At 36.0% G+C, this 13322-nt stretch overlaps 1 protein-coding gene across 2 annotated transcripts in view; it reads right to left on the reverse strand.

Annotated features, from left to right (window-relative positions):
* Positions 1-2950: 2950 nt before the first annotated feature.
* LOC110378876 (UNC93-like protein) overlaps positions 2951-13322 on the reverse strand; it is a 73633-nt gene continuing 63261 nt past the window's right edge. For both annotated transcript variants that reach the window (XM_049837947.2, XM_049837939.2), the window contains 6 exons: positions 11229-11918; positions 10882-11104; positions 9657-9822; positions 8171-8438; positions 3626-3822; positions 2951-3083 (listed from right to left, as the gene is read on the reverse strand). In XM_049837947.2, the coding sequence (XP_049693904.1) occupies positions 2961-3083; positions 3626-3822; positions 8171-8438; positions 9657-9822; positions 10882-11104; positions 11229-11898 (1647 nt within the window). In that variant the 5' untranslated portion in view covers positions 11899-11918 and the 3' untranslated portion in view covers positions 2951-2960. The remainder of the gene's footprint in view (positions 3084-3625; positions 3823-8170; positions 8439-9656; positions 9823-10881; positions 11105-11228; positions 11919-13322) is intronic.

Here is a 13322-nt window from a genome sequence, read left to right on the forward strand (position 1 = left end):
AAAATTGAGTTTGAATGTCACCTCCTACTATGTGTGGAAAATCTAACTGACACAACTGTGCGATTTTGTTAGATCTTTATCAGAAGTTTAGCTCAGTTGTATAAAGAATAATGTAAAGTTCATAAAATTACCATGACGTAGGTATGTCGATTCGAAATCGTCTTAGTAGAAATTAGAGCAAGGATACCTAATGCCTTTTTTTGATTGAAATATAAAATAAATGTTGGTAGTGTTGGTGCCTTAGTCGATGCCTATATCACTCGATTATGAAAAAAATTAGCGCGAAAGCGTGACCCTTTATGATCATTTACATTGCAAAGCGTCAAAGTACAACTACCATTATAAAAATGTAGGCGCTGCCATTATGGTGAGGTTCCAATTCCATCAAATTGTTTGCAAAAAAAGTGTATGTTTTCATAGTGTATGGGTGGAATTTGGCCCATTTTAGATATTGTAGGTTTCGTATGAATTTCATTTGGTACGAACATTTCAAGCGTGCAGACTGTGTGTAGGATAGGCTCATGCGTTATATGAATTTGTTTACATTTAAGACTATTATTTCAGTCGATTGTATACTTTACCAACTTTCTACATACACCTGTGTACTTAAAAAACAAAATGTATGTGTGATTACGCAATTGAATGAAATGTAGAAGATTACCAAATACTTGTGTTATTTTTATGGGCCAACGTTATCTAGGGGATTCCCTAGAATTCGTTAATAAAATCTGATTTGACCAAACAATTTTATGTTTATTTCATCACAAACTCATATGACATCATTAATAAAGTAGGTAACATAATATCTTATTTAAACAAAAAAAAGTATTATCTCAAAAATAGAGCAGTAAATTTATTTATTATAATAGCCTTACACAACTAATACTAATTAAAATTTAATTTACATTAATATAGGCTTATGATATTATTTATATAATTACATTTTACTGTTAATTTATCACGTGGTTGTGTTACCCTAAGCCGTGCCTACGTGATGCTCTGACGAACGGGTAAAGACAGGGTAAACTTACAAATTGTACCATAACATGGATTTTCTTATGCCAATGTAATTCTGATAATAAATAGCACATTATTAATTATTATTAGTACCTCAGCAGACAATGCAGCATTTCGTCATTTAAAAGGTTTTGCTAAGCATTAAAACTTCTAAATGATTATTGCAACATGTTTTGAAACGTGTCATAGTTTTAATATCTAATCGAACGTGTTGCTGTATATAATATTTTGCAATATTCTTTCAGTCTGTTGGGGTCCTAATAGCATCGATTATGTGTATAAATACATTTTAGGATCTAACATAAATATTGAAGCATGCAGACGTACTTGTAGGCAGTCATACTAATATATAATACCTATACATAGTACTTAACGTTACCATCACGTTTAAAATTGTGAACATGGTGAAGAATAACATAGAATATCATCAACCAACACACTGTGCGAATACAATTTTAAACGTATATGTGATAGGTATACACGATGCTTAATTTATCTACGTATGTATAATATGTCTATAATTAAAAAAAATAATATTAATTCATTTGATCTAGTTACCTCACGATCAGATTTTCAACCGCTTTCTAAATCTATCGGAAAAGGTATTGTAATAGTTTTAATTCCCAAATAATTCCAAAATAATTTATCTATACACGAAAGCTGTCTTATTGTGTATGCGTTATAATTGTATTAATAAATTTCAAATTGATATAATTAGCATTGAACATACATTTTCTCAATTTAATTCCATTCTACAATTCAACTGATAATTAAATGAAACGTCTTTACAAGATGGCGCTGTCGCCAAACGTTGAATACGCAATAACTGTTATGAGTTTATCAATTATAATTTATAAATGGCAATTTCATTAATTTAATTAATTAAACATTTCACAGATTCACTCAGCAGTTTTATTTCCAAGGTAATAATATTGTGAGTGTAGTTTATGTACTTGATGTGGCGTGCAGCGCCATCGAGGTGCATCACAACACAAGTGTTTGAAATTTTTCATCGACATTGAAATAAGTACGCAATATTGAATACTTTAAGTGGTAGTAATAACAGTTTGTTGTCTTTTATTTGTCTTGTACAAACTAACAATAAATTGTTCACTACCGTATTAAGTTAGATAAAAAAACAAGATATTTGATGCGGTGGGCAACGTACGAAGAGAAGTATCGTAACCCCGCACGCAGATTAACCATTATAAAAAAATAACAATGCTACAAGTCCCTTTACATATATTGCTCATAACATTTAAATGAATTAACGTGTTTTAAAATCAGGAAGTGAACATGAATAAGTACAAATAACTTTCAAACAAAACGTAAGTACAAGTTGGAATTATTTACTGGATTTATTAATACTCAAAACACATTTGTATTCCCAAATTCCTAGATTTTACTGTGCACGCGTTAGTTGAAGTGTTTGCTTTAGAATCTGCACATTGTGAAATATGTTTCATTTCTAAATTGGCTCTTTTATTTTGTTTCTTTGATGGCCCATACTGTGTACTTGTAAGTGTAGAACTGAATAAGATTTCGTCCCCCGATAAACGTATTTGTACCGTCAGAGTGTGAATGAGATTCATGATAATTTAATATTTAAATCGTGGCGCTCGTCGCGCGTCACAGTTGTTAAAAAGCAACAATAGCAGCAAATAACTGCTTTCCGGTTTCACCTCATGTTTGTACTTGTAAAGTCTTTTAGATTTTACGCTCCACTTCCGTCTTATAATAACTTAACTATTGGATACATAAATAGCACTAATTACACTCGAGATTATAATATGGATGTCATTGTGTTTTGTACATACCTAAACGTATGGCAAAATTTTGTATGTGCGTGAGGGGTAGCCTGTTGAGTTGTGAGTTAGGCTTTGTATCAATATGGGCATCGGTCGGGAGCAGTTTGTATGGAGGGTAGGACTGCCGGCCTCGGCTTACAGGTGCGTAATAATGATTTCGTCATCAATTTCGTCCTTCTCGTCGTCCTCTTCGGGCGGCTGTTTGGCGGCCTCGGCGGCTATGGCTGGGTCCTCGGCGATAGCTTTCAGACGGCGAGCCTGACGAACACAAAAATATACTGTCAGATTTAAATAAACTCAATACAAATGCGTACACATAATTTCAGACTGTAAGGTTAATACTATCTCAATATATTTGCACAAAAATCTACCTTGCTGCTATATTTTAGGTGAAGTCCTTACTTGATTGCAAAAATAAGAGAAGTACAATACAAACAAAAAACATGTGAAGATACGCAAGAATTCGACACACAGGCTCGTGATTTATGGCAAAAATATTATTCAAATGAGCTCTTTCAAATAAATATATCGCCAACAATAGACTATTCATATGTTAATGTAATTTAGGCTCCAAACAAAAAACTTATGAAGCACCTAAATAAATATAGCAAAAATATATTAAGATTAAAAAACAAGAAGATTGAAATCTGACTTAAGTATAATATTTATAACAGCGTACGATCAATAAGTACGAAAGTTTGTATTTCCTCTTACTGGTGATCAGATTTTGATTAAACTTGGCAGTAACATAGCTGCTTTTTATTCACGTACGGTAAGTAGAAGTAGTTCCCTTAACTGACCTTTCGCTTGTGCAGTATTTCGACGACGATGTACCCAGCTACTCCAATGAGGAGCATGACCATCATGACGTATAGCTTCATCCTGGCACACAGGTGGGTGGAGTAAGCATAGGCGATCACGAAACCGGCTGACTCCCATAGACGGTAGTTGGAGAACGCGGCCTCCTTGTTACGTCTGAATAGGACTCCGTACAACCCTGGAATTTAAGAAAACAGTTTTAGTATAACTTATTTTTTATGACATTAGGTTTAGCTTAGGTTATTTTTCTTCATATTTTAATCCTTTAATTTATGGGTCATGTAGATGCTGTTGTGCTGTGGCGACGATATCAAAAACTAAAATTGAATAAAATGGTAATCTACATTGACTACAATTCGTAGAATATTGTTAACTAATTTTATTTATTTTTTCTTAGCCCTTATTGTCCCACTGCTGGGCAGTATTAATGTTAACTAATAATAATTAAAAAGTTAAACGTGCTAATCTCAGGAACAACAGGAAAGATTTGCAAATTATTTCAGCTTATAATAGCCCATTTATTAAGAAACAATCGGTTGCGAGGAGTTTTTGAAACGCAGGTGCAGCTGCCTATCTGACCTCCTCAACCCAGTAACCCGGGCAATCAAATAGCCTTTGGTAAGAGTAGATTTCAGACCTTCTGGCTTCTCACCAGTTGATTGTGCCTTCCGAAACACAGAAAAACTTGTCATGACAAGATCACCCATCTACCGACGCACCGTGCCAAGGTGCGCTTAACCTAAGAATCGCCCGATCCGTGCTGCCTTAACATAGCCATGAGGCAGGGCAGAAAACAAAAGACAGAAGTCTGTTAACAATTATTAAAATTACAGAAGACAATTCAACCGAATGAACGAGCACATAACGATCGGTTCGTTCACGACTTGATGAAATTGAGTCATGCAGATGATGCATAATTACTAATTACCTTATTAGTTGAGCGACGGAATGTACTAGCAATTATCTGTTCTAATGGGACAGACTTAGATAAAAACGTGTTACATTCACGTGTCTGAGAACTAAGTTATTGCTCTTGAAGTTAAACGTGCGTCTTATTTCTGTATAAAGAACCAACCTATCAAGTAAGGTTGTGTGGGTTCGATTCCAGGTCAGGCAAGTACCAATGCAACATTTCTAAGTTCGTGTATGCTTTCTAAGTATATCTTAGACACCATTGACTGTGTTTCGGATGGCACATTAAACTACAGGCCCCGGCTGAACTCATTGAACATCTTTGGCAGTCGTTGCGGGTAGTCAGAAGCGAGTAAGTCTGACAGCTTTGTCTGCCCGGGTAACTTTGTTGAGGAGATCAGATAGGCAGTCGCTCCTTGTAAAGCACTGGTACTCAGCTGCATGCGGTTAGACTGGTAGCCGACCTCAACATAGTTGGGCAAAACACTCGGAAGATGACGATCTACTACAGCCCCACTGCCCGTGTGATTGATGGGAGTGTCACTAACGAGCTGACTGTCGATTTTTAATTACGTATATGTTTCTATAATAATGTAAGAGGATTTTTTGTTTCTTCGTACCTCAAAGGCTTCTAGCTAGACTGATGAACCAATTTGAAAATTATGTTGTTAAGCTACTCCCGTGTGACATACACTAAATTTTATCTGGTTACAGGCCGTAGTAGAAGTAGAAAATCATTATTTATTTGGCACTGGTTATATGTATACATGCGTTTGCAAATGAGAAATATTTTCGAAAATCAAAACCGTGGTGAGCTGCAAGCCTTATGCGCAATCATTTCGATTTCTCGTTTAACGACAGCGATAAAGTTCTATTTTTGAACTTAACTCCTAAACGTTTTACGGCTTTCGGATAAAGCCTCGACGACTGGCTCGTGTACTATATGTATGTACTACACGACCGGTTTGCATGGAATATCTGTTAAGGTTTCAATTTATGAATATAGGCATCTTTGCTAAGTGATTTCTAGACAAATATCAAAATTGTTCGATATGAAATCAAAATCTTTGCTAAGTGACTTCTACATAGATAAATATCTAAAAAAATGATGTAGGAACTAGATGCTTTATTTGACATTTCAATGTATTTTTCTTACAGAAATAGCTAACTTAACCAGCATTGTTTGTGCAGCAGAGAAAAATATTTAAATGGACTGCCATTTTCCCGTAACATGCGGTACGGTAGAAAAGACTTCAACGAGTGCCACGTCACATATTTATTTATTAAAGTGACAAGATTAAGCAATTTTATGACTCTGATCTATGGTTTACAAAGATAACAAGATATAATCTTATTTTTATCTGAGTAACCCATAAAAAATGGGACTTATCAAAATAACAAACCTATACGAATATCTTTAGTTTCATATTCATTTATGTTCAACACGTTAAAACGGCGAGAGTAAGACACTGAGTAAAATATTCGTTTCTATTCTTACAGCGCAGTTAATAGCCCAATAACAATTGCGAATCGCGGCCCAAGGTATAGCAATTGCATTTCACTCGAGGTTCGTGTATGGTTCTATATTTAAATGTATTGCTGCATAGTCTATTGTTTATGTTATAACCAGCCTGTCAGGTTTGCATGTGAGTTCTCTAACTTATTGTGCATAGAAACTTTTCTCTTGAATCGCTCTGTCATTGGTGGAAACTGCATTAAAGTCTGTTGAATTTTTTGAAGAACTTAGGGTACTTTAGTCAGACTTTTTGTACTATGTAAGTGATTGAAAATATGTACAGATATTTAAGGGACCCTGATCCGTATTTTGTTCCATATTATTTCGCCAAAGCTGTAATACGCTTAGTTAAATTGTAATTTAAAGCCCTTTACTTGTATGCTAGGGTATATGTTAGCAAGGATTCTAATTTCTTCAATATTAATTATAATTTAAGTATCTGTTTGACTTTAAATTTAGTTTATAACTCGATTTCTTGTATGTTAATTAAGTTATAACGTGTTATCTTATCGGTTTTTAATTTGTTAAATTTAATTTGAAATTGCCTCACTGTTAGAAATGTTTGTGTGATTAATCACATTAGAGGCGTGCCTTTTATAAAAAAATGAGCTCAATATCAACTTTTGCTTATTACAGAAAAGCTAAAATTGTTCTATTAAATCAAGAATAAACAAAGTGGGAAATAAATCAAGAAATCCTTTATCATAACAAAGAGAAACGAATTCTTGAAGCAATAAATTGTATGTGCACTACAGTCATACATATTTATATCATGTATGTACATACATTTATGAAGTTAGCGAACATAGCATAAAAGTTACTCGTCTGTGTATATCTTAGGGCGCTTACAGATGAACTTTTATTGTATTCAAAGAAGTTAATTCGTCAATTAATCTGCCTTCGTAAATGTACCCATGATAAAGTGATATTCGGCCTATTTATTGTTTTCCCGCGGGTTTACCGGTGTCCCGTGAGATTTAGCCAAGATGAAATACAGCCTATGTTACTTGAGAAGAGTGTAGCTTGCCATCAGTGAAAGAATGTTTTTAATTGGTTCAGTAGTTTCGGAGCCTTTATGGTACAAACAAATAAAAACAAAATCCTCTTTATAAGTATATTAGCGAAGATGCAAATATTATGAGGGCATGACAGTAGAAGTCAAGTAAAGGAATGTCCCGATCTATGAAGGATAGTGCTTGCTGTGTGGGCAATTTTTATAAATCACCGACGAAGTCTGCATCCGACCTTATAAGCATCATTATAAAAGTCAACAAACAGCAAACAAATGAATATGTATTTAAGAATCATGATTGTCGCGTTCTGTAATATTATACTTGATCTTTTGACCTTTTATATTAAATGCTTTATGAATACACTTAGGACTTATGTTCGTGATTTAATTATTTATTAGTTAGTGTGACCTGCGATGAGTCTGAATATACGACGCCTACGAGGTCAAGTGGTTTTAAAAGTTATATGTTTTTTTTTGTATTTATCCCGAGGTTAGAACTTACAGCGATGACAGCATAGTTAAATAAATCCATCTTCATTGAAGAGAAAATAACATAGAACCTCTAAGTACAGTCATTTTTATATAATTTCTTCGTCTCCATTAAAAGGCAACCAGTTTCTAAGGTAATTATTACATAAGAAAAAAATGAAGTCTCGTAAAAAATGACTGGGAGTGCGCTAAGTGGCTTCGCTGCAATTTAATAGACTTGCATGTAGGTTCTATCTTTGTATTCATGTAATCTACTAAGTATACAACTGTTTTAATGTAAACTACATGTTTTACTGTATCGACAACTTATTTTATGTTTATGGAACACATAAAATTGCTATTGCTCACATGTTGCTTTTATAGGATTTTATTACCGTCTCTAATAGATATTTAATCTTTGATATGATCACGTGCTGATTTTTATTTTGTTATTAAATTGTTATTTTATTTTAATATAGAATTTAAGTGAATTTAATTGTGTGAAATGAAGTTATCGCTCAATCCGTGTGAGAGAAGGCCTGTGCCCAGCAGTTTGACAATAAAAAGGCTGTAACGAAAATAGATTTGAAATGTTCGAGATCAAAACATATGACTCACCGTTGATTTGGGTCTGCCAAACAGCATCACCGACGCCCCAGAGACCAGATATAATGAAGAACGTTGTCGGCGACTCCGGGTCGGGCTTCCAAATGAGTAGCCACACGATCAGTCCAAGATGCAGGGCAGCTCCCATCACTAGTATTGGGAATCTTCCGATGTACTTCATAGCTGACCCGAAGACCAGAGAGCAGATTGCGTTGACCACGCCGAAGCAGATCATGACGTAGCCGATGGAACGGATCCCGAGCGCGCAGGATACGTAAGCCTGGAAGAAGAGGTTTTGATCCAGTATTTATGGTAGGGATACATGGTCATAGCTTGCCGGGGCTGACGCTCTAGAGAGGCATCGTAGCCCTGGTATATATAGGGCCTCAGAAGAGAAGGTTTTAGTCAACAAAAATACCGGATCAATTGACGTTTCCACGTAAAAAGAATATAGTTTGTTAATAATGTTTGTAATATTTTTTTTCCTAGATAATAATGAAACAAACACAATTTCATCTCGAAATCCACGATTTCACGATCAAACATGTAGTTATATGTATTTTAGAGTGCCTTAATTGACGCTTGCGCGAGCGCTTGAACGCACATGTAATAAAATTGTAATTGCCTGTATTTTTTACATAACATTGGTAAAAATTACTACATACACTTCTTCGCGTGCGCAGTTGGATAAAAAACTTCTGTTGCCGTTCCGTTTCATGAGAATAGAATTCATTTACCTAACATCCTATGTATAACGGTATTCGTAACTAACATTGGAGGTCATTTTGTGAGCAAAAAATGTTCAATACTCGTTTGATACTTCGTTTTTGTTGTTCAGAGACGAGTTTCAAAGCTATAGTCTATATGAAACCGACAACTGAATGTGAGACCCCATTTTTGAAGCTTGTGGAGCTCGTTTATAATTATCTTTCGATGATTATATTTTTGAAAATAAAAATTTAAAGCGAAACTAAAAGCTAATTTTCGAAGTCAATTTAATGTAATAAAATACCCAAACTTTAAAAATCTAGCTGTATTTAACGACATAATTATTTAATCTTCCTAACTGTTTACGGATATTATTTTGAGGCAATAAAAATAACGCAGAATGCCACAATTATTTGCTATTCGGTTTTATTATTGTTTTTAAAGCGTTCAGCGTTCACGAGTTAATAATTGTAGTTTTTTGTGGATCAATATATGTATTAATTACTAGTAACTAAGGATGACCCAAGTCTAGAAATGTCTAGAATTAAAATTAAACCCTAGCTCGAGGCAACTATTGTCCGCACCCGCATATAAAAGTAGTCCTTTGTTAAGATTGTATCAAATTAATTTACTATCAAACTAACGTTCTACCTCCTATGCTATCCAAATTTTATAGGAATCAGTTGAGCATTTTTGCCATGAAAGCTGGATACTTATACTATACGGAACTATAGTTAATGCAGGAGGTATATTCCATTAAAACAAAAGAAGACACAGCTTGGAAATGTACCTGTGTGTAATCAGCTCCAATGAACGCTTGCTCCATACCAATCCACAGAGTGATGGGGATCAAGAGTTGTTGGTTCGGCTTCTTTAACTGGTATGCGGTGGCTGACAGCAGTTGGATTCCAGTCAGCTCCTTTGAGGGGTCTGACTTCCTTTGCTTCTCACCGTACCTGGAGAACAGAATTAAATGTGTGAATTCACGTAGGTTGAGAACAGTTACATAGGAGTATATATTTATAGGTACGCATGGGAAAGTTAAGAAAAAAGGGGTACCTATATAAGTATGATACATTGAACTTTGTTGAATTTAAAGATCCGTGTGATAAGGCCAAGACAAGCTCAGTGGATGTCCTGTTAGATAAAGAAAACAAAAAAGCCCTCGCTGGAATCGTAATCGTGTTCAAGATCTTATTATGTTCAACAGACAGATTTGCAAATCTGGTTAATCGGATCAAATATCTATTACTGACGAAGTTACAGCCATAGTCGCAAATAGAATAATATAAAATACGACTGTTAATTACGCAACAGAGGCAATGAAAACCACCAAAGCGTGCCATTAACAGTAGAACAAAAAAACTAAGAAAAAACCATACATTAATAACAAGACATTCGAAAATACTTTGGTACCTAAGCGTGTTGTGGGAAGTTGCTCAGAATTTTAAGTAAGCAACAAATAAGTACATTATATAAAGGCATTGACATGACTCTTGTGACTTGTGGATGTTTCGCAAAAAACAGGCCCGACTCACGTCAGCCGACCAATATCAATCTAAGTAACAAATGGTTTGAGTACTCGTAACAAAAACTAGGCGACACTTCGTGTACAAATTAAATATAGGAAGGGGGGATGACGGTAATAAACATTTATAGATATTGTAGCACGCATCACAATACAAAGTCATATAGCATTCTGTTTGGATATCTTACCGTTACATGCCAACAATGAAACGAGTCTTGAATAGGAAAATAATTAAATCAATGATAAGCGAATTGTAGGCAGTAACGCATCATCGAAATACAGCCACTGGTAAATAAAATATAGTTTTGCAAACTTTTGAAGTCTACGAACTTGCTATCGAAAATGCATAGTATATCCAAACAGAAATCAAAATTATGCACTGTGTTTTATTTTCAGAGTGACAGAGAAGATCAGCGGTTGTTGAGAATAATTATTTTCTTCTATAACCTATTTCTATTCTAGTTATGTATTATGTAAATTAGCATACCTTGACAGAGGATCGACAAGGAGAGCCACCATGAGGACGGCAACGACGACGCAGGCGAGGTATATGGCACTGATCTCATATATCTCGCTGTCTGGAGGCCGGTGCAGGTTCTGGTTGTCATGGTGACCGCCGCCGATCATGCAGAAGTTCGCGCCGCAAGTCAGCAACGTCTTGCTCGTGTTCTCAGTTGTCACGTTCGAGTTGTGCACTCCCGAAGAAAACACTGCCGAAAAAGAACGCCACTGCATTCGTAAGCATACCTAAAGATCAAACCCAGAGCTAAGCTCCATGATTTAAAATTTACAGAGAATTGATAAATAATTTGGATTTGTATAAAATGAACTCACCTAAACTGGAGATCAGATTTCCCCAAAGCTCAGCCGTTTGCCAAGCAAGGAAGAAGAAGCCGAAGAACCGTACTATAATACCGTCGACGGCCTGGTCGGTCAGCTTCGCGTAGACGCTGCCAGCCTGCGTCAGGTACGTGGCCTTCGATGTCCACATAGGTGCCGCTCCCAGCCCGACCACCACGCCCGCTGGGACGAGGGTGTAGAACGCCGGGTAAAACTGTGCCCCGATGTACGGGGCATAGCACATCATGGATATGCAGAGGGTCCATTTGACCGTTAGCCTCTTAATTAGGAATGTGGGTACGAATATACAGGAGACTACAAGCGCCGCGTAGATCGAACTCAGGGAAACTGTTCCTAGGCCATCTGCGGCGTTTATGGAGGACTGCAGGTTAGCAGTTCCTTGGAAGGCGGTGAATTGGATCATGAACGCTGCGCTCACTGCGGCAATGTTTTTTAATATTCTCCATTTCTCATTGACACTTAATTTTACTTTGCCAGACATGTAATTATCGTCTTCAGCGGGTAGTGGTGGGGGTTTGACGATATCATCGTTCGCGTCTCGGTCGTGCTGGTAGGCGTCGTTTTTGAATCCTGTCTTGATCGTGTATACGGAGTCCTTGTCCGGACGATCATCTTCACGTCCGCCGCCGTGCGTAGCCGTCATGCCGTTGTTCTCCTGTTGCCCTGAGAACAAAACAAATACATTTACCATTAATTGGATTATAATATGTATGTCGTTAATTTCTAAGTTCGCAGGTACGGTCAATATAAGTATTATTTTCTGTTTTCTTATAACAAATACGAGTTTTATTAGGTATGCAGACAGCGATCGGTGGTGGAGGTTTAAAATTTGAGAATGCCTAAGGTAATGTGATTGACATTCTTGCTTCATGTTTCAATTTAGAATAAAGTTTGAGTTGAAAACAATGATGTGTGTTTATACAAGAGGTACAAGTAAATAAGCAAAAGTAGACTGAATACCAAGGGGCAGGAAAAAATAGGTCTTATTAATTACAGAGTTGTCAACCCAACAAGACAAGTGTGATTCTAATTGCTTCTTTCAGCAAATGTATGTTCCCAAATAGCACGAATTAATGTCGCCTAACCAGTACATCACAGAGCGTATCTACTACGTCGGTTGGTGAAGTTTTTGTGACAATTACGATTGGATCCGCATACAGCAGTACAATAGGCAACTTCGGCTGAGTACATATCGCACTATTGTCTGTTGGGCTCCATAGAAGGTTTCGTCATGACATAATCAACACGTTTACAGCAAGAGCCTCTCATCTGAAAAATTACACCTTCAAACAACAACTCTTTTTTATTATTATTGACGTTAGCAACTAAATTACAGGTTATAGACATTTTTAACCTTAGAAGGCAAGTCATGCCATTTATTAATTCGGCAATAGATGTCGTGGTCTGTTTTTAGTGTGGTCCAAGGCCTTCGAAGGTACTCAAAAATGAATACTTGGGTAATAACAGCACGTGATGTTCTCAGCCCCCTTGTGTAAAGTTTACTTTGACAGGGTACTCTATGCAGTTCGTCAATACGATTGTCAGCACAGCGGCTATCGGCCACCGACACCAGGACGCTGCAGTATGAATTATGAAAACAAAGTATGGAGTTTACAAATATTCTCGTCTATACCACCGGTAATAATTCCGTACGTAAGTAGTTTAAATATCAGTCTACTGGAATCTGGCAATATTCTGTAATAATTCATTACGTGGCGCTACAAACCCCTTACAATAATATTTGCTTTAAGTTATATTATCTTAAATATCCTTTGTTTTGTCGTTAGTATTGAGTGTATCTTATCGGCCAGACATATTATGTAGGCAAATACTTAAACTGCTTTTATAGTTATTTGAATGCCATCGTTTAGTATGCAGTTACGGAGGTGTTTAACACGATATTAGAACATGGAGACCACGAGACCAAAGAGTATAATCTGAATATGCACGTACATTTTACACCTACACATATAACAATTCAATTATATCGCATACATTTAGAAACACTTTGAAAACCACATATTTATTTACTCAAGTCGAGTTAATGAATTGATGACGACAATTCAC

Source organism: Helicoverpa armigera, chromosome 1 (genome assembly GCF_030705265.1).
Source record: "Helicoverpa armigera isolate CAAS_96S chromosome 1, ASM3070526v1, whole genome shotgun sequence".
NCBI classification, from domain to species: Eukaryota; Metazoa; Arthropoda; class Insecta; order Lepidoptera; family Noctuidae; genus Helicoverpa; species Helicoverpa armigera.